Genomic DNA, 17,953 nt, shown 5'->3' with positions numbered 1-17,953 from the left:
TTCTGTCAAGATGGGTTGCTGAGTGTACATTAATGCGAAAAAAAATGAACTTTTTTGATTTTAGCAAATGGCTGCAATGAAACAAAGAGTGAAAAATTTAAAGGGGTCTGAATACTTTCCGTACCCACTGTATACAAGGCAGTATATACCAGTCAAAAGTTTGGACACACCTTCTCATTCAACTACTTTGAAGAATCTAAAATATAAAACATATTCTGGTTTGTTGAGCATTTGTTTGTTTACCACATGATTCCTTCATAGTTTGGATGTCTTCAATATTAATCTACAATGTAGAAAAAAATAAAGAAAAAACATTGAATGAGAGGGTGTGTCCAAATTTTGACTGGTACTGTATATAACATTTCTTTCTACAATCAACACTTGAAATGATGAAGGCACTTGCAAATGACAAGGTAGTACAAAATGTAAACCATACTTTGGTGTTTCATTAAACTTGTTTTTTTTTTCTTTTTACAATAAGTACCAAAACACTGGCAACAAGGAAGATCTTGGGTAGATAATAATGAGAATAAATATGAAACAAAATTTAAATCATACCCCTTAAACTAAAAAGAAATCTGGTTTGAATTGAAATCAAACACTTTTACAAAGCTTGTTTACAAGACGTTTATCTATAGAGGGAACCATAAAGTGCATCTTTGGATTGGTGGCTTTCATATTTGCAAGTTTATATAAATAACTTTAAATCACATGTGCTGTCTTTTCATCTTGTGTACAGTGATGACTCTCAGGATGCTCAGGATGAACATTATGAGAGTCGGTGGAGGTCTATCAGAGTCATGTACTTCACCATGTTCCTCAGCAGTGTAGGTGAGGTTGCCCATGATTTTAAAGAAGTAGAAGTGTTGGAAAATGATAATAGAAATTGTCCTGTAACTGCCCAAATCAGTGCAAATAATGATCACTTATTGTTATTCTGTAGCACAAGATTCTTAATACAGTTATAGCTTCCATTTGTGCTACACAAGAAAAAACACGACAAATCAAAAGCAGTAGTGCATTCATGTAGTTAATATTTTTAGGAGTAATGTTAACAACAGCAGCAACAATTGTTGAATTCTTGCAACCGGACATCAGCCAGGGTTAGTCTAAGTAGAGGAATAGCCTTAGGTCCTTGCTCTCCTCCTTCAACTCCAGGGCATTTCTCCGGCAGTGATCATCTTAAGGTCCTTAGCCAATCCCCACGCTTTCCATGTTGAGTAGTGCATCTCTGTCATATGGAATAAGTACTCCAGTACAACATTATTCCTCTTAACCAGCTATACAAAATACTCCAAAAGAATAGTAGCAATAATAGTTGCAATAAGTACTGTCTCTATGAATATGATGCATCTCTATGTATGCCTGGCTTGTGTTTAGTATGATATGATGCATAATACAATGTTTAGGATCTTTGACAGCAGGGAATAATTTTAAAGTTTTATGTGCCCTTTCAGGTTTCACTATTGTCATCACATCACTCTGGCCCTATTTACAGAAGGTGTGTACTGTATGGTTTGCCATTTTCTTTGTAAAAGACTGTTGACTGGTTCTGCTGATGTGATTAATACAAATGAAGGCACTTTTTTCCTTTCGAAGGCAAATCTCAGCAGGGTAAACAGGAAGTGAAAGAACATTTTGGGGACCTAGTTTTATTTTAAGCATAAATATTGCACTTGACCTTTGCAGTAGTCAAGCTTTATGGAAAGCAGATCTAAATACAAGTTCACATTCTTGTCATGTGTCAAATGTAACTGCATGCATCAATAACTGTCACATATGTTTGCATAGTAGCACTGTCCTAATAACATCATAATGCAGGGTATTTAGTAGAAAATACTCATGATTCCACATGTTTTGTTTTGGGTTATGTTTCTTACAGATTGATGATAGTGCCAATGCCACCTTCTTGGGATGGGTCGTGGCAGCCTACAGTCTTGGTCAGATGTTAGCCTCACCCATTTTTGGCCTTTGGTCCAACTACCGGCCACGCAGGGAGCCACTGGTGTGTTCCATCATCATCAACCTGTCAGCCAATATCTACTACGCCTACGCATACCTGCCCAGGACCAATAACAAATTCCACCTGCTCATGTCTAGAGCCTTAGTGGGCTTTGGAGCAGGTAAACTGTCAAGGCCTGTTTCACATTATTTTGAAATGTATAAATACCTGCATGTAAATAACTATCCTTCTCATTTAATGCCATGGATTTGCTCATAAACGTTACATATGGCGGCACTCTACCAGATAATAATGAGATCCATGTCACATAACTAACTCGCTAACATTCGTTTGGTCTTTTTAATGTCAGGTAATGTTGCTGTGGCGAGGTCTTATGTTGCTGGAGCTACATCACTGAAGGAGAGGACCAGTGCCATGGCAAACATGAGTGCCTGTCAGGCCCTGGGATTCATACTGGGACCAGGTGAAGATGGCTTTATTGGTTCATATTCTGTAGACCAGGCCAGCGAAGAGAGCAAATAATGGTAGCTTAGTGTATGATGTGAAACACAACAAGCAATTCTGTGTTTTGAATGTTTTAACACTTGCATATCTTTGTGTATGTCAGCTCTGCAGGCTGGCCTATCGTTCATCGGTGAACAGGGTGTCACGGTTGAGGCTATAGACCTGCAGCTCAACATGTACACTGCTCCTGCTTTACTAGCCACAGCTTTTGGCTTCATCAACATCCTGCTGGTTGTTTTGGTGCTGAGGTGAGCCTTCAATACATGTATATAAATATGTTTCTTTTTTCTATACAATGTATATCTTCTGTAGCTGTTTTTCTGAAGACTTTCTGAATTTGAGCACATCAAAGATCCACATACTCGTTATTCCATTTAGCTATGCTTTTGATGAGTTTTTGCATAGTATTCAGTTCCTCAATGCTATTTTAGAGTGGCTAAGATGTCTGTTGGATACTTGTCAACAGAGAGCACACTGTTGATGACCATGGAAGACATATTCGAGCCATCAACTACACATCGGAAGGTATTTATTGTCCTCTTTTTTTATCCCAGAGTTTGATCATTGTGGTGATATGGAGTACAGAAAAAGAAGGAGTTTGCAGCAGAGGCCCAGTTAAGAGATCTATAGAAGTGATGACAGTGTTGACAGTGTTTGACATACCAGGAAATAAATCACTTCACAAGGCGGCCGAAGTCCAGGCCTGTTCTATTAGTACCGCTGAGAAATATATAGTGTGTGTGTGTGTGTGTGTGTGTGTGTGTGTGTGTGTGTGTGTGTGTGTGTGTGTGTGTGTGTGTGTGTGTGTGTGTGTGTGTGTGTGTGTGTGTGTGTGTGTGTGTGTGTGTGTGTGTGTGTGTGTGTGTGTGTGTGTGTGTATAAGAAATATAATACATTTACTACTTAATGTGTAGTTGTTGTTGCAGGATATTGGTCTTTGCTATTTTGTTCATGCTTTTATTATCTTGTCCCCTTTCCTGTAGATAGAGATGAAACTAGTGAAGAGACTGAGGAGACCATTGATCAGGTAGCAGTCCTGTCTTCCAACGTTCTCTTCTTCATCGTCATGTTCATCTTTGCTGTCTTTGAGACGTATGTATTTCATTACTACTGAGGCAGACAAGTTAGAATATAACAGATGCGTATTGCTACTTTTCCCCTGCCTCTTTGTCTTTCAAAATCTGACTGTAGGTTTTTTATAATTTTTCAGAATTGCAGCCCCTTTGTCCATGGACATGTTCGCTTGGACAAGGAAGGAAGCAGTGTTATACAATGGCATCATCATTTGCTGCATTGGATTTGAATCCATATTTGTGTTTATAGTTGTAAAAGTGGCCTCTAAAAGGTACCTTTTATTCATGGATTAGATAAAAAATATATTTCAGTTTCAAACATTCTTCTCGATTAACCAAACTCATTATTTACTTTCAGGGTCGGGGATCGTCCTTTGTTGCTAGCTGGCTTGGCCATCATATTCTGTGGTTTCTTTATACTGCTTCCATGGGGAAATCAATACCCTAAAATCCAGTGGGCAGGTATGCACTGTTCCATTTCCTCTGGGAGTAATTAATAGCTGCCAAATAATCTCTTTTTGGCTCGGTTTGCTGATATTTTTACATTAAAGGTATACTGTTTGGCCTCTCTGCTTTGAGTATTGGGTACAGAGCACATTAGAATATGGATGTTTAGTGTTGGCAATTCTTGAGGCTGCAAGAATGCAGCTCAGCATTATACTGGATGACTTGGAAAAACAGCAGTTTGGCTGAGAATTCAAGTGTTCATGTTCTGTTTTTCTTTTCATAATACAGACCTCAAAAACAACTCTTTGGTCAGTCTGATGTCTAAAGCCGCTGCAGCCTCCAACAACTCTATGGAGCCAACAGGCTGCCCGTATGAACAGACCTGGTGCCAGTATACTCCTGCCATCTATCTGGCCCAGTACATCACATCTGCCATCCTCATCGGGGTGGGATACCCAGCTTGCAACGTGATGTCATACACACTGTATTCCAAAATCCTGGGACCCAAACCTCAGGTAAGAGGACTGTAGGGTAATGGAAGTGTTGCTTTAAGAAGTTGAAATGATTCCCGGAGCTTTAAACCACTTTGAATGTGCCCATACATTTCTCTATATTAAAATCATGTATATTTTGTTTACTGTTGTTTTTTTTGCAGGGCGTGTACATGGGATGGTTGACAGCCTCAGGGAGTGGGGCGCGGACTGTGGCCCCCATCTTTGTCTCCCAGGTTTATACCCTCCTGGGACCCCGATGGGCCTTCAGTCTTATCTGTGGTTTAGTGTTGGTGGCCATCATCCTCCTCAGCTCTATTTACCACAGACTCATCGCCTTTTCTGTACGCCATGGAAGGACTATAGAATAACAAGTGAAGATTCACACTGGACAGCCTGATTTGTCTGATATCAGACAGAATTGGTAACTTATTACAGTCTGTTTCCATCTTCGGTCGACATTGCCTTCACTCTAACCGATTTCCATGGGGGATGAGGAGTTCGATTTTCTCCAACCAATCAACAGAGACCAACGTATGAGCCTGAACTAGCCTACACTGTCCGGTGATATTGAGAAGGAATGCTGTATATGTATAATTATTTTTTAAATGAAGGGGTTATGTCAAATTCAATACCATTATTCAGCAGCCGAAACAAGAATGAGAGCCCATGAATGAACTATACAGAGATGTTGGGGTGTTTGTCACATACAGACCAGGCATCTATTCTGGAAGGATTTGTGTTAGTGTTTTAGATTACATGTAAGAGTTGAAGATTTTATGCAAAGAGTTAGCAGTCGGAGCTTAACATTATGGTTTTTGACACAAATGAGGAAGACTCAAGAAGAGTAGAGGATCAGGACCGTGATAAACCTACAAAGACGCCACGGAAAAAGAAACTGTGCCAGAGTTTCAACTCTGCATTTTGTAGGAGTATGACAGAGGTAAATAATACATATTTTTCCAAGACATCACCGCAGAGTGCTGTTCAGTACTTTTTATTGATTTAGAACAGCCTCGATAGACCTTATTACAACAAAGTTAGTCCTGCACCTGACGCTGATTGGCCAATAGCAATTCTCCCCGCTGCGCTTATTGGTTGATTACTTTTCAATGGAGAAACTGCTGTTCCATGTTGTGATGCCAGTCGAATCAAAGGTCTAGACCAAACAAATAAGTTACTGATGGCAGTTTCCTACTTTTATTCTAAAAAAGAAAAACTGAAATCCAGGTTATAATAAAGGCTCCTTGTTGCTGCTACTTACATTAACATGTGGCAACTGAGAAGCCTTTGAGAGTTTTTGTCTCAGGGTTGACCTTTTAAACACTAAGGAAAAGAGATGAGTCCATTTTTTGACCACTTGACCAAAGATGGTTACTTTGCAAGTTACAGTAAACGGAAACTAAAACTGCAGCTGCGCTTTCACTGGTGGTGAGAGAAGAAGCCATGTGATGCCTTTTCCTAATCTTTTATGGCATTGCCTTGTATGAGGTGGGTCCATGATATCAAAGCGATAGTAGTTATGTAATTGCATCCTTGGTCTCAACAGAAATTGAAAAACTTTTTTAATATCAGGACTGCTTTAACAAAAGGTTCTCAGAATGTCTTTGAATTAAATTCAAATATTAAATTGGGAAGACTACAGGCATGTGGTCTGTGCACAAGAGCAGCAACCATGACCTAATCAAGGGTACTTTAAAATACATGCAGTCAAATTGTGTGATATTTAGTTTATATCAACAGAAAATGTGGCAATTGTGGCATTCCTTGTACTAAATTGTAATTTTGCTGTTGGAGCGGAGAAAATGGGAGATGCCAGTTTTACTGTGAAATGATTGTTGTCGTGAAAGAAATGTAAAGCGAAACAAAGATAATGTAGGGGGAATACATGATAAAACTGTTTTCTTCTAAACAAAGATATTGATAAAATATCACTGGTGGTTATTTTGAGCTACTGGTTGTGGTTTTTCTGAAATTATTCCAAAAGTAATGTGTGATGAGTGTGTGGGTGCTAATGATTTTCTCAGTGATGCATTAAAGGATTAATGTTATCTTTAAATGTCAATCTAACTTTAAGGTGTTTTTTTTTTTTTTTTTTTTATTGCTTATTTATAATTTTTTTTTTTTTTTTTTTTTTTTTTTTAGCTTGTCTTCTTCTACTATGTCTCTTGTGTGCACTTTACTCTACGCTGTTGTAAGTCTGCAAATTTCCCCGCTGCGGGACTAATAAAGGATTATCTTATCTTATCTTATCTTATCTTATGTTCAATTTTATCAGAATTTGTGAAGAAATTATACATTTGGCATTTCCACACACGTGCAGAATGCAAGATGTTATAGCCTACCTTATAAGACTTTACTGATCCTCTGAGAACTTTAGATATTTCACCAACATGAGAGACAAGCAAAAAGGTAAGAAACCCACTAAAGAGCTATTTACATGAAATGTGAAATTAAATAATTAAACAATATTTTAAAATACAGTACCAGTCAAAAGTTTGGACACACCTTCTCATTCAATGGTTTTTCTTTATTTTTATTTTTATTTTTTTCTACATTGTAGATTAATATTGAAGACATCCAAACTATGAAGGAACACATATTCCTTCCAGCTGCTGTCAGGTTGCACAACCAACTCTGCTCCCAGCAGACCACATGACACATGACAATAATAACATGACAATAAAAACCTGTGCAATACATTACACTGTGCAATAATAGTTAAAATAGTTTTTTCTGTCTGTAAATATAATATTTCAGTTATTGTTGATTTTCTACTGTTTTTTATTGCTTATTTATAATACTTGTTTTTTTTTTCATTTTTACTTTTATCTTGTCTTTCTTCTACTATGTCTCTTGTGTGCACTTTACTCTACGCTGCTGTAAGCCTGCAAATTTCCCCGCTGCGGGACTAATAAAGGATTATCTTATCTTATCTTATCTTATTTATATGGAATTATGTGGTAAACAAACAAACAAATGCTCAACAAACCAGAATATGTTTTATATTTTAGATTCTTCAAAGTAGTTGAATGAGAAGGTGTGTCCAAACTTTTGACTGGTACTGTATATATATATATATATATATATATATATATATATATATATATATATATATATATATATAATATGTTAAAGATGTAAGTCTAGCTGCTTGTTAGTGTCATGTCAATGTAGAAGTAATGTAATGTGGAATTACTCAGAATACTGGAGAGCATATGTCCAGCAGGGGGCAGCAAAGGAGCGTCGCTGGGCTGTAGCGTCACAGTGCGCATGCGTACAGAAACCCCAAACATAGGTTCCGCCTGACCACGTGATGAAGGCAGAGAGCTGGTCGGGAGCGCGCAAACAACATGCACGCCGCAAAAGTTACAGGCTGCTAGCATCAGCGCTAAATGAATGCAACTTTGTGTGCAATTAACGCGATTTTACGACTGTAGGCAGCCGTGGCGCGGCATGTGCGATTAAACATGGATATATTTAGAGACGAGAGTGGTAAGAACATGCCTTTTAGCCTCTTTTTAAGAAGTTTGTGGCTAGTTTGGCTAACAAGCTAGTTTGGCTAACAAGCTAGTTTGGCTAACAAGCTAGCCCGGTTGTTGTACTGATACGTCACCGAATAACCCTGTTTGTTGTGTTAAACACTGGTTCTACATGACATTTCATTGTGTGCTTGTCTTCCTCTTTTTCAGAGTTTACAGGTGTCCGAATGGCCGTAAGTATACCTTTTTAATCTTCTATCTTTTAGACACACATCTTTGACATTGGCTCTTGGTTTGTGGGTGCCATAGGTGGAAACGTCCTAAATGTTTCAACGACCTGTATTACTAGTATTGAATTGACCAGTTTTAATTACCAATGTCTGCTTGGTGCGCACATTCACTTCCTGTTTACATTATTCTTCATTCAAAAGTGCGTAGATATCGTTAATGTAGCATTTTGAGAGCTAGCAGCTGCCATTGTTAAACATAAGTAGCATATATATCTATATATGTATGTATATCTATGTTTAAACCTATAGGAATCCAAGTCGTTGATGTTTACATGCATTCAACCAAATCTCGCGAGAACGGGATTTGTGAATTCTTCTCTGACTAGAAATAGAAACCAGAATTTATTGTCCTGTGATGAATAGGGATTTGGGATAAAGCATAACACATTTGCATAACTTCCTGTCCTGTGTTGAATGCTACATTGTTTTCATTGGTGCTATCTTACCTGTACAGTCTGCTTGGGGCCTGCATGTTTTTCTCTTTGCATTGCTAGGGAGAGCAGCAGATACAAACAATATAAGGACTCGCACATTAAAATGCTACAGATCAATGTCAAGCGTAGTCAGACATATTCTCAATAGATTGCATCTTCTCACATCTTAAAAAAAGATGTTTAAATTGCCTAGCTGGAAAACAGACTTGCTACCACTGTAATTTATTTCCTTGTCCTGTAATGAACAAAAACATTTGCCTGTCTTTGTTTACATGCTTTTTTTTGTTTCACTTCCTGAGGCTTTGTCTCATATTGTAGCTGTGTGTTTTCCCACATGTACCCAACGCTACTGTTGGTGACATTCTGCATAGTTAATGACTCTTCTACAGCAGGCTACTTTCAAGGGTATTCTTTACTTTTAGTATACTGAATATTTCACCATTACATTACATTACATTACAGTCATTTAGCAGATGCTTTTATCCAAAGCGACTTACAGGAAGTGTATTCAACATAGGTATTCAAGAGAACTACTAGTCACCAGAAGTCATAAGTGCATCTCCTTTCTTAAACAAGCATCTAAAAGCATAAACCAGAGCAAAAGTACAGTGCAGAAGCAAATAACTACGAAAACAATAAGTGCAACAGACTAATACAAATACAATAAGTGCAACGAACTGATACGAATAGGATAAGTGCAATAAACTAATACGAATACAATAAGTGCAACGAACTGATACGAATACAATAAGTGCAACAAACTAATACGAATGCAATAAGTGCTACGAGGAAGGCTCAGGGTAGTACTTATTGACCATATTGCATGCAGTCTCAAGAGTTGTTGGCCTTAAATTGGGGTTACTGTATTGCTAGTTCAAGGATATTAGCTTGCTGATGTTGATCCAGTGAGTCATCTTCTGAGGGGTAAATGAAAGTGAAACTTGAACGCAGTGCTTTAGTGCTAACTCACTACAACTAGAGTCAACATTCAGTATCAGCATTGGACTGCCTTGAGAACACGCCTACCTTTTTCTTTTGTGTAGAGTATAACAGGGCCTAAATGAAGGACAATGTTTCAAGGCTGCTGCTGAGCAAATCCGATTGTGTGACATCGATATTTCTTTTTCTCCTATCTAGCAAAGGGTTGCAGATTTGTTTGAGTGTCGTCCTGGTTTTCAAAGGATAGTAAGACTTGGCCTTATTGGTAAGAATAATTCACATTACACATCTGCCATCTGAGTTTTTTTTTTTATTTGTGAAATTGCATTAAACTTAAAAAACCATTCTCTTTCCTAGCCGGTGTGGAATACGATGATGAGCGAGATGTTACAGATGAGGATGAGAATGGAACTTGCGATTGGTCCCATATATCTTCAATGCTCTCCGACAAGAGTAGTAATAGAGGATTAAGTGGGAGCCATACAAGGTCATCCAGCTCTGTTTATCAGCTTCCACGGGATTACTACGCCTCATCTTGTGAACTTCCTTATCCAGCATCTGTTAAACTTCCGCCAAAGGAGAGTGTAAGTTCACTTTGATTTTTGCCTGTCATGTCACATAGATGGCTTTCTTATGTTGTGAAGTGGTTGAATTATATTCAATGTTTGTTTTGCAACTCTTGTAGGACTCTGAAAGAAGAGCCAGATTATTAGAAGAAGTAAAAAAAGGAAAAGAAAAGACTGAGAAGAAGCGACTTAAGAAACTGGTAAATTCTGCAATCTTTAATATGAGTCTCATAGCGATGAGTTCATATTAAACTTTTTTCATTATGTGTATTCTCGTCCAACAGAAAAGAAAGGAGAGAAAAAGGCTCGAGAAATTGGAGAACGAAAAACAGAACCCTATAAGAAATGAAGAGGTAACGATCAATATGTTCAATGTCTTTATTGCAAGTGGGAGCCTCCAACAAATTTTCATTAAGCTGCAAACTTTAACTTTTTTCTCTGATTCACAGGTGAAAGATGATGCACAGCACTCTAAAACGGACGGGAGCAAACCAGTTAATGATGAATCCAAAACCAATACCATTTCCAGTGATAAACAGTGTGCCTCGGCAAAAGATACAGACAGCAGTGACAGTAGTGATGACGAATCCAGTGATGAAGATAGCGACACCAGGAATGACTCTGGCGACTCTGAGGTACCAATGGCTAATCTTATTGTAATTCATTGTCCTATCATTCAAGAAGTGTGAGGGGGATTTTTATTTTATTTTTTAAAATATGGAATTGATTGATGTGTCATTTCCCCCACTCTTTGTGTGTGATATATTGGTGTCTAGTTTTATCAGGTAGCGTTCAGTTCATGGTTTGTTTTGAGATAGAATTATCACTCCTTTGGTGTTGCCTAACAACAAAAAACGACTCGGCACATTGAAAAAAATAAACTCTTGTCTATTTGCCCACCTGCAAAACACGCTTGGTTGGATCAGGGCTTAAATGTGTCTCTGTTCTTTATTTTTATTTTTTTTAAGGAACTGGACATGACCAGTACTTTTGTAAGTAAAGCTGCTCTTATAGCCAGGCGTAAATTGGAGCAGAAGCCCAAGCCTGAGAGGAGGGAGAAAAAAAAGATTCCCGTCAAAGAAGAATCTAAAACCGTCCCTGACAAACCTAATGAAGACCCGGAGGTTGAAGAGAAGGTGAGGTATCAGTCAGATTCTTGATGGAGATGACACCTGATGAATACTATTCCTACGACAGTAGATTTGACTATATTATTTGGATTTTGCCTTTTGGTGCTCGGGTTAAGTTTGCTAATCTCATTTCTCTTTTACTGTCCAAACAGGATTCTGTGACCCTTCGGAGCCCCACTTTTGAAGATAATGTTAAAATAAGTACTGATCTTGCAGGTAAGTTTTACCCATCTCATTTACAAACTCCCAGCTGGATGGGCAGATGATGATTTGTAGAGGCATATTTATTTATATTTGAAAATGTTGACGACTAGAAATATTTTAACCAAAGTTTTTCTTTATTTTCCTATAGTTATTGGAAATAGGTTTGCAAGTGCTGGAGACTTTAATATGGCTGTAAAGTATTTCACAGATGCAATTAAGTACAATCCTACAGAGTTTAAGTAAGAGCATATCCCTTTACTTCATTTGAAATAAATTTGCTGATGGCTATTAAACAATGTAACTGTTATCTCTGTCCCAGGTTGTTTGGCAATCGTTCCTTCTGTTTTGAGAAGATGCAAGAATATGACAAGGCGTTGACTGATGCGGAGTTGTCTCTCAGCATGTGGCCGGGCTGGGTTAAAGGCCTGTATAGGAGGGGCAGAGCTTTGGCAGGTCTAAAGGTAAATGGTCTCCCATATGTAACCTCTTATGAACGCCATGTAGTAGTTGTGTCACTCTTGTATGCGTGGGACATGGGCTTGTTGGAGGAAGACAAAAATAATCTAGTTATCCCGCATGCAGATTTTTTGCAACAGCATCACCTGATTTCAAGAAGCATCTAGCTCAGTTATAGAAAACACATTGGATACAGGCATTGGGTCAGAGTGCTTGAGCCCACTACCATGTTTCTTTACATTGAAATAGTTTTGTAATTAAGTCACATTATGTTCATATATTGCTTTTTGCTTTTACCCACATACCACAGTACAATTTTCTACTAATCATAGCCCATGAGCCACTGTTTAGTGTTGATTTCTTCCTTCTATATGAAAACCATGGTGTATAACAAAGATCTATCTATTTATATATCTATATATCTCAAAGTGTTGCAGCCCCTAATGTGAATCACATCTTACCAATTTTTGTTGAAATGACTTTGGATTAAATCACTGGTGTTGCAACAAGGCTGCATTGATGCCAAATTGTCATTGAGCTGTGCAAGGCCACATTATTTACTCAAACTTATTTTGACTAGCTTTTGCTGTTGACATTAACTGATGACAGTAACTGGGCTGATTTCTCCAGCAGGATGACACTCAGAGTTTGAACTTTGATTTAGTCCTGAGGTAGGGGGTGGAGGAAGCTCATCATTTTCCCCTTCTTTTCTTCCTCCAGAGGTACGAGGAGGCTGCCCAGGCCTTCAGGGAGGTTCTCAAACTGGACAGTTCATGTGCAGAAGCAGCCCAGGAACTGATGCGGGTGCAGATAACTCAACTAATGGTGCGTAGTCCCACTGGATGAGGTAGCTGGGGAAAATGGTATCAAAGAATATAAATTTAATTAACCGGTTTTGTTCCTGTTCCACATTGAAGAGACAAATAGGATTAAAGGGAAATCCATAATCATTCCCTGAAGTGGTTCAAACCGGAATTCTTGGTTTCGTTTCAGGTGTATGGTTTCACTCGGGAGCAGAGCTCAAATGCTTTAATTATTCATGGGACCGTAAAAAAGGCGCTAGAGGTGCTGTCCAAACTAAACCACCGACCTGGTGAGTGTGATTTTACAAACAGTGATTTGATGTATATATTGTCATGCATCAGAGGAAATGAAAACAGCTGTAACGGTAGCTCACGTGTTTAGAGTTAATTTCCTTAACTCATATTGTAGCTGGAATTGAGAGTACACATTGATAAACCCAGATTTGATTAGTTATGATTGGTTCGTATATGTTTATCTGTTTGTACACATTTCTTTCAACATGTGTCTTTGTTGGTAGGAGCTTTTCATTCAAATGGCGGTGTCCAACCGGCTCAAGTAGCAAATGTCACCGGAGTCTCGCCAGTCCTTTCAGCCAACACAATCCCTGCTGCTCTGTCCCATGATGCAATAAATCCAGCATTTAAGAACAAACCTTTAGGCCCAGTTCATAATATGTCGAATGTCCAGCGTCAACCCATGAAGAGCAACAATGCAGCCAATCACCAACCACAGTGAGTACAGATTCACACACTGCAACATTTTAAATGTCAAGTCGTTTTATTTGGAATTATTCAAATCAAAGGCGTAGCAGCATATTTTGGTAAACTTATTGCTTGATATACTTACTTCTTATTACTACTACTGCTGTAATGTGGTTATTCAGCGGTTTTCTGTTTAATTGATGTTTTTTAAAATATGACATCTCGTTTTTATTTTTTTATTTTATGATAGACATGTTTTCTTAGAATTGACCCTAACCCCACACTGTCCATTTCCAGGCCTTAAAAGTAGCCATAGTTCTCTATGACAGTGGTTCTCAACCTTTTTTCAGTGATGTACCCCCTGTGAAATATTTTTTTCAGCCAAGTACCCCCTAACCAGCGCAAAGAATTTTTGGTTGAAAAAAAGATGGAATACACAGCGCTGTGCCATCAGTGTCTGACTTATTAAACTGTCAACACTGAATATTCTTCAGGAACTTACACTTATATTTTATTGAATATTTATTAAATAACTATTTTGAAAGGATTTTTGAATGGATGCTAATTTTAAATATATTCTTTAAAAATCTCAAGTACCCCCTGGAGTGCCTTCACGTACCCCCATTTGAGAACCACTGCTCTATGAGATAACATTTGTCAGTATTTTAATGACAAAGCTGTCCATATTCTATTGTGCAGGCTATTGCAAAGACGGACATTCAGATCTGTTAATTAATACACACTGCATACGTCTGCATTATCAGTGCTTCTCATATGTGAAGGATGATTATTGATGTTGAGGAGCACGATCAAGCTGTGTCCTCTGGCAGGCTTGCTTGCTTTCAACTCCTCTCCAATTAAAACAGCAAGAATTCTCCCTTAAATATTTTAACTTTGCCACGCAGATAAAGTATAATGGATACCAATATTGGCCAGTATAAATGAAGGTTAACTGGATGATCAGGTCTTGTTTATGTCCTCTACAGACTATCTATATACTTATTGGTTTTGCTTCTCCTCTAATTAGAAAATATATTCTAAGTGAGCAGAAAATCATTGAATGCTTTCATGCACTTTAGACTTCATGAGGATGGTATTTTTATACAAAGTTACTACAAGGATCTCTGCATACTAGGTTGTTTCGCATATCATCCTTCATTTTCCTAATAGACTGACATTTCTTTTCAACAGGGAGCTCTTTCCAGTTTGGGTGGGAAACTTGGTTTACCCAGTATCTGAGTCTGTGATAACCAACGTGTTTAGCAAGTAAGAGCATTGGTTTCATTTTAGTGACACACTAAAGCAGATTTTTCCTGATGTATCTAAAGCTTAACCTTTTTGTCGTCAGATACTTGAGTTGCATATTAAGTGTTTACTTACACTACTCTTCTCTTGCAGGGTTGGGGATGTCAATAGTGTGAAGGTTCTTACTTACAAACGATGTGCCTTCGTAAACTATACAAAACAAGAGTATTGTGATGAAGCAATCAGACACTTGCATGTAAGTACACTTGGAACTCTTACATTTTCAATGTGACTACATATTGCCTACCTCATTTGCACTTAGTGGATATTGTTATTGGGTGGCAGACATGTTTTATTTATTTATTTTATTGGAAATTGCACTTTTCCCATTCAGAGTGCGTATGTATGGTAATTAGATCGTTATTTTTCCAATTACCCCTTTAAGCCTCGGGAAGGCCCATATTCAGGACTGCGGCCCAAAAAAAACAGCAGATGAATTGCAAGATCACTGGATTATTTTTATTTTGATTATTTGATGGAGCCCTAATAGTTTTTTTTTTTTTGTACTAATGTCCCCCCAAAAATCTAATTGGGAAATAAATGATTGCTTTGATTTAAAAAAAAAAAAAAAAAAAAAAAAAAAAAAAAAAAAAGACATCTTGGCAGATTTAGTTTTGCTTAGTTATAAACTGCTTAGAGCCAGTGTTACAGCGTTAAAACGGGTCATAATACCGTCTCTATTTTATATTTCTATACAAACTTCTTAAAACAACTGTAAATGCTTTGCAAATAAGATTATATTTGAACACGATGGTTATAATCTACCTCCATTTTATACTCAGTTTTACTGTGAACACCTTGAATGCCCTTTAATGCAACTAGTTTAGCTCTATATAATTTAATCTAGGTTGTCCCAGGATTGGTTTTCTGTAATGAGATCACACTCACTTGTTGCAGTGCAGTACTGGTGAAACATGTATTGTATTTTATTCCTTCAAAGCAGCAAGTTTAATCTTTTAGCTCACCTACTAAGTTGGTTTTAATCAGCGATGCTATCTGTTCACTTGTAATGATTCAGTTGTTTTGAATTTGGTTCCCAAGATAACTTATTGCTCTCTCTCCAAATGTGATTTAATGATCTTTGTTCCCTTCTTCAGGGGTTTGAGCTGAACGGCATGAAGATTGCAGTGAGGTATCCCGATAGGATTCCTCAAGGTTTGGGAATTTCCAGAGCTGCCCTCAAAGCTGATGACCTGGAAGATGAGAATATGAGGTGAGTGCTTGTAAATCCCACATTTTAGGAAATCTGTGTATTTGCAAGAAAGGGAATACTCATTTTTCCACATGATCCATTTCTCTAAATTAACCTGTGCTAGTTTTCATCGACTAAGCGTAATACCGGACTTATTCAGTTTCTGTGCTCCTGATATTTCATACTGAAACAAGTTTCCAGTTTATTAGGTAAAGTCTTGCAATAAATCTGACCTTCATGAAGGTGTTAATGTTAAATTTTTGTGGTGCTGTTGAGTTGTACTGCTTTATACTGAACAGCATTTCTATTATTATGACCACCTCATGTCAATAAGATTAGCATTGTACAGATTTTTTTGTTATTGAGCCTATACAGCAAAATTAAAAAGTGAACCTATAACTTTCATGAAAGCAGGACTGGTGTGAAGCAAACAATTGTTCCAAAAATGCTTCAAAGGGAGGGTCTCAGTCCGCTTCTGAATGGTTAGTTTGTCCTGTGCAAGAAAACCGACCAATCCCAGTATTTTATTCTTGTGGTTTTGAAATCATGATGAACTCGCTCATCTACTGTTGATTTTTACACCACAAACCTACCTTTTCAAGTCCTCTTGGTTCAAATCGGGCAAAACGAGCTCAGATGTGAACGCACCATTAGACTTCATTATTTCAGTAAGGTGTAACAAAAAGAACCTGTCAATGACTCACATCTCTCATCTGATCCATCTGTTACAGGCAAAACGAGTACGCTGAAGGGAGGAATACAGTTGGAAGCAGAAGACCTTTTCGCCCTTACAGACAAGTCCCAGACTACGGAGGCAACCACAAGTACTGACAGAAAAGACGGCTATAAACAGGTCCGACTGTCCTTCTCAATAAAAGCATAACCACTTATACATACAGGGTTGTAAGGCTTTGCAAATTATTGAAGTGTTATCAGTATACCACAGAAATGAATGTTTATTTGGTAATTTTCTTTTAAAGAAAAAAATGAAGTATTATTACCTATTGATCTAAAGAAAGGATATTGAAATGATAGTTTTATATTTGCTGACCAAAACTTATACTATGAGGTTTATGTTAGCTGATGAGTCCAGGTATTAACAAATGCTTCTTTATTTTTATTGTAGAAGCTTGATGGATAAACTTTACACATTTTATTTTTGATGCTGGCACAATGTACGGTATGACAGCTGGTGGTAAAGTGTTTTAGAATAAATGTCTGAGATTTTTAAACTATGGTATTAGCATTAGTCCCCAAAATCTGGTGTCGCAAAGGCTTTTTAAATGACTTAAGTTAAGGACATTTGTTTTTTACAGTTTATCTACACACTTATTGTTATTAAATGTATTGTGATCTTAACAATAATATAAGAGCCTCACATTACGGCCTATATATATAAATCATCTGAAATCTATTATCAGAGTCACTGTACTTTAATACAAATGAATTATTTTTGTTGCAAATTTAACTGTTTATTTCCATCTTTAAGATGACTTAAAAGTTACTGTTAGTTACATCAGTGGTTGATTATGGGATGGCATATTTTATTTTATGGAGTATTTTGTTCTTAATCCAAGAATTAAAGATTATTTCGTATTCGGTTTTCCTGTCTCGTTACTTACATTTGGTCTTTTACCCCTGGGGGCCCAGAATAGGAATTGTTTACGCTGATATTTTAAGATGCATACTGAATAAAAGCTGGTGCATTTTGCCATCGCCATCAGGGCATTAAAGGCAAGATGGCTGGAAATGTTTGGATTATGATGCTTAACAAATTTCCAATTGAATTGTCAAATTTATTGACTAACAGTGTACATGGGGCGTTGCCCTCTGTCCAGGTAGTGATATAGCTCTGTATTTGAGCTTTTTAATGTTTACAAGCCAATAGATGGCAGCACAAGCTAAGTATTGGAGCGAACATGCAACTCGGGGAGCCCCCCCAAATCTGTATGGCTGTGAGAAATTTCGACAT

At 37.6% G+C, this 17,953-nt stretch overlaps 2 protein-coding genes across 2 annotated transcripts in view; both read left to right on the top strand.

The window, feature by feature from the left end:
• The window catches only part of mfsd8 (major facilitator superfamily domain containing 8), a 6,961-nt gene extending 391 nt beyond the window's left edge, over window positions 1-6,570 (top strand). The window contains exons 2-12 of the mRNA XM_054601359.1: window positions 740-831; window positions 1,458-1,501; window positions 1,883-2,123; window positions 2,313-2,426; window positions 2,571-2,715; window positions 2,934-2,992; window positions 3,451-3,559; window positions 3,678-3,812; window positions 3,899-4,002; window positions 4,276-4,502; window positions 4,643-6,570. Of these exons, the coding sequence (XP_054457334.1) occupies window positions 740-831; window positions 1,458-1,501; window positions 1,883-2,123; window positions 2,313-2,426; window positions 2,571-2,715; window positions 2,934-2,992; window positions 3,451-3,559; window positions 3,678-3,812; window positions 3,899-4,002; window positions 4,276-4,502; window positions 4,643-4,849 (1,477 nt within the window). The 3' untranslated portion in view covers window positions 4,850-6,570. The remainder of the gene's footprint in view (window positions 1-739; window positions 832-1,457; window positions 1,502-1,882; window positions 2,124-2,312; window positions 2,427-2,570; window positions 2,716-2,933; window positions 2,993-3,450; window positions 3,560-3,677; window positions 3,813-3,898; window positions 4,003-4,275; window positions 4,503-4,642) is intronic.
• Window positions 6,571-7,786: 1,216 nt separating this feature from the next.
• LOC129093349 (uncharacterized) lies at window positions 7,787-17,577 on the top strand. Its single transcript, XM_054601349.1, has 18 exons — window positions 7,787-7,973; window positions 8,171-8,193; window positions 9,822-9,888; window positions 9,981-10,207; window positions 10,309-10,389; window positions 10,474-10,542; window positions 10,639-10,824; window positions 11,158-11,325; window positions 11,472-11,535; window positions 11,672-11,762; window positions 11,843-11,984; window positions 12,700-12,804; window positions 12,973-13,072; window positions 13,301-13,514; window positions 14,676-14,750; window positions 14,883-14,985; window positions 15,887-16,002; window positions 16,713-17,577. Exons 1-18 carry the CDS (start codon window positions 7,949-7,951, stop codon window positions 16,810-16,812), a joined length of 1,956 nt encoding a protein of 651 aa, XP_054457324.1. The 5' UTR covers window positions 7,787-7,948; the 3' UTR covers window positions 16,813-17,577.
• Window positions 17,578-17,953: the final 376 nt, after the last annotated feature.

Source organism: Anoplopoma fimbria, chromosome 7 (genome assembly GCF_027596085.1).
Source record: "Anoplopoma fimbria isolate UVic2021 breed Golden Eagle Sablefish chromosome 7, Afim_UVic_2022, whole genome shotgun sequence".
Taxonomy (NCBI): Eukaryota; Metazoa; Chordata; class Actinopteri; order Perciformes; family Anoplopomatidae; genus Anoplopoma; species Anoplopoma fimbria.
Note: the sequence above shows the minus strand (reverse complement) of the source record. Positions and strands in the feature narration are given on the sequence as shown.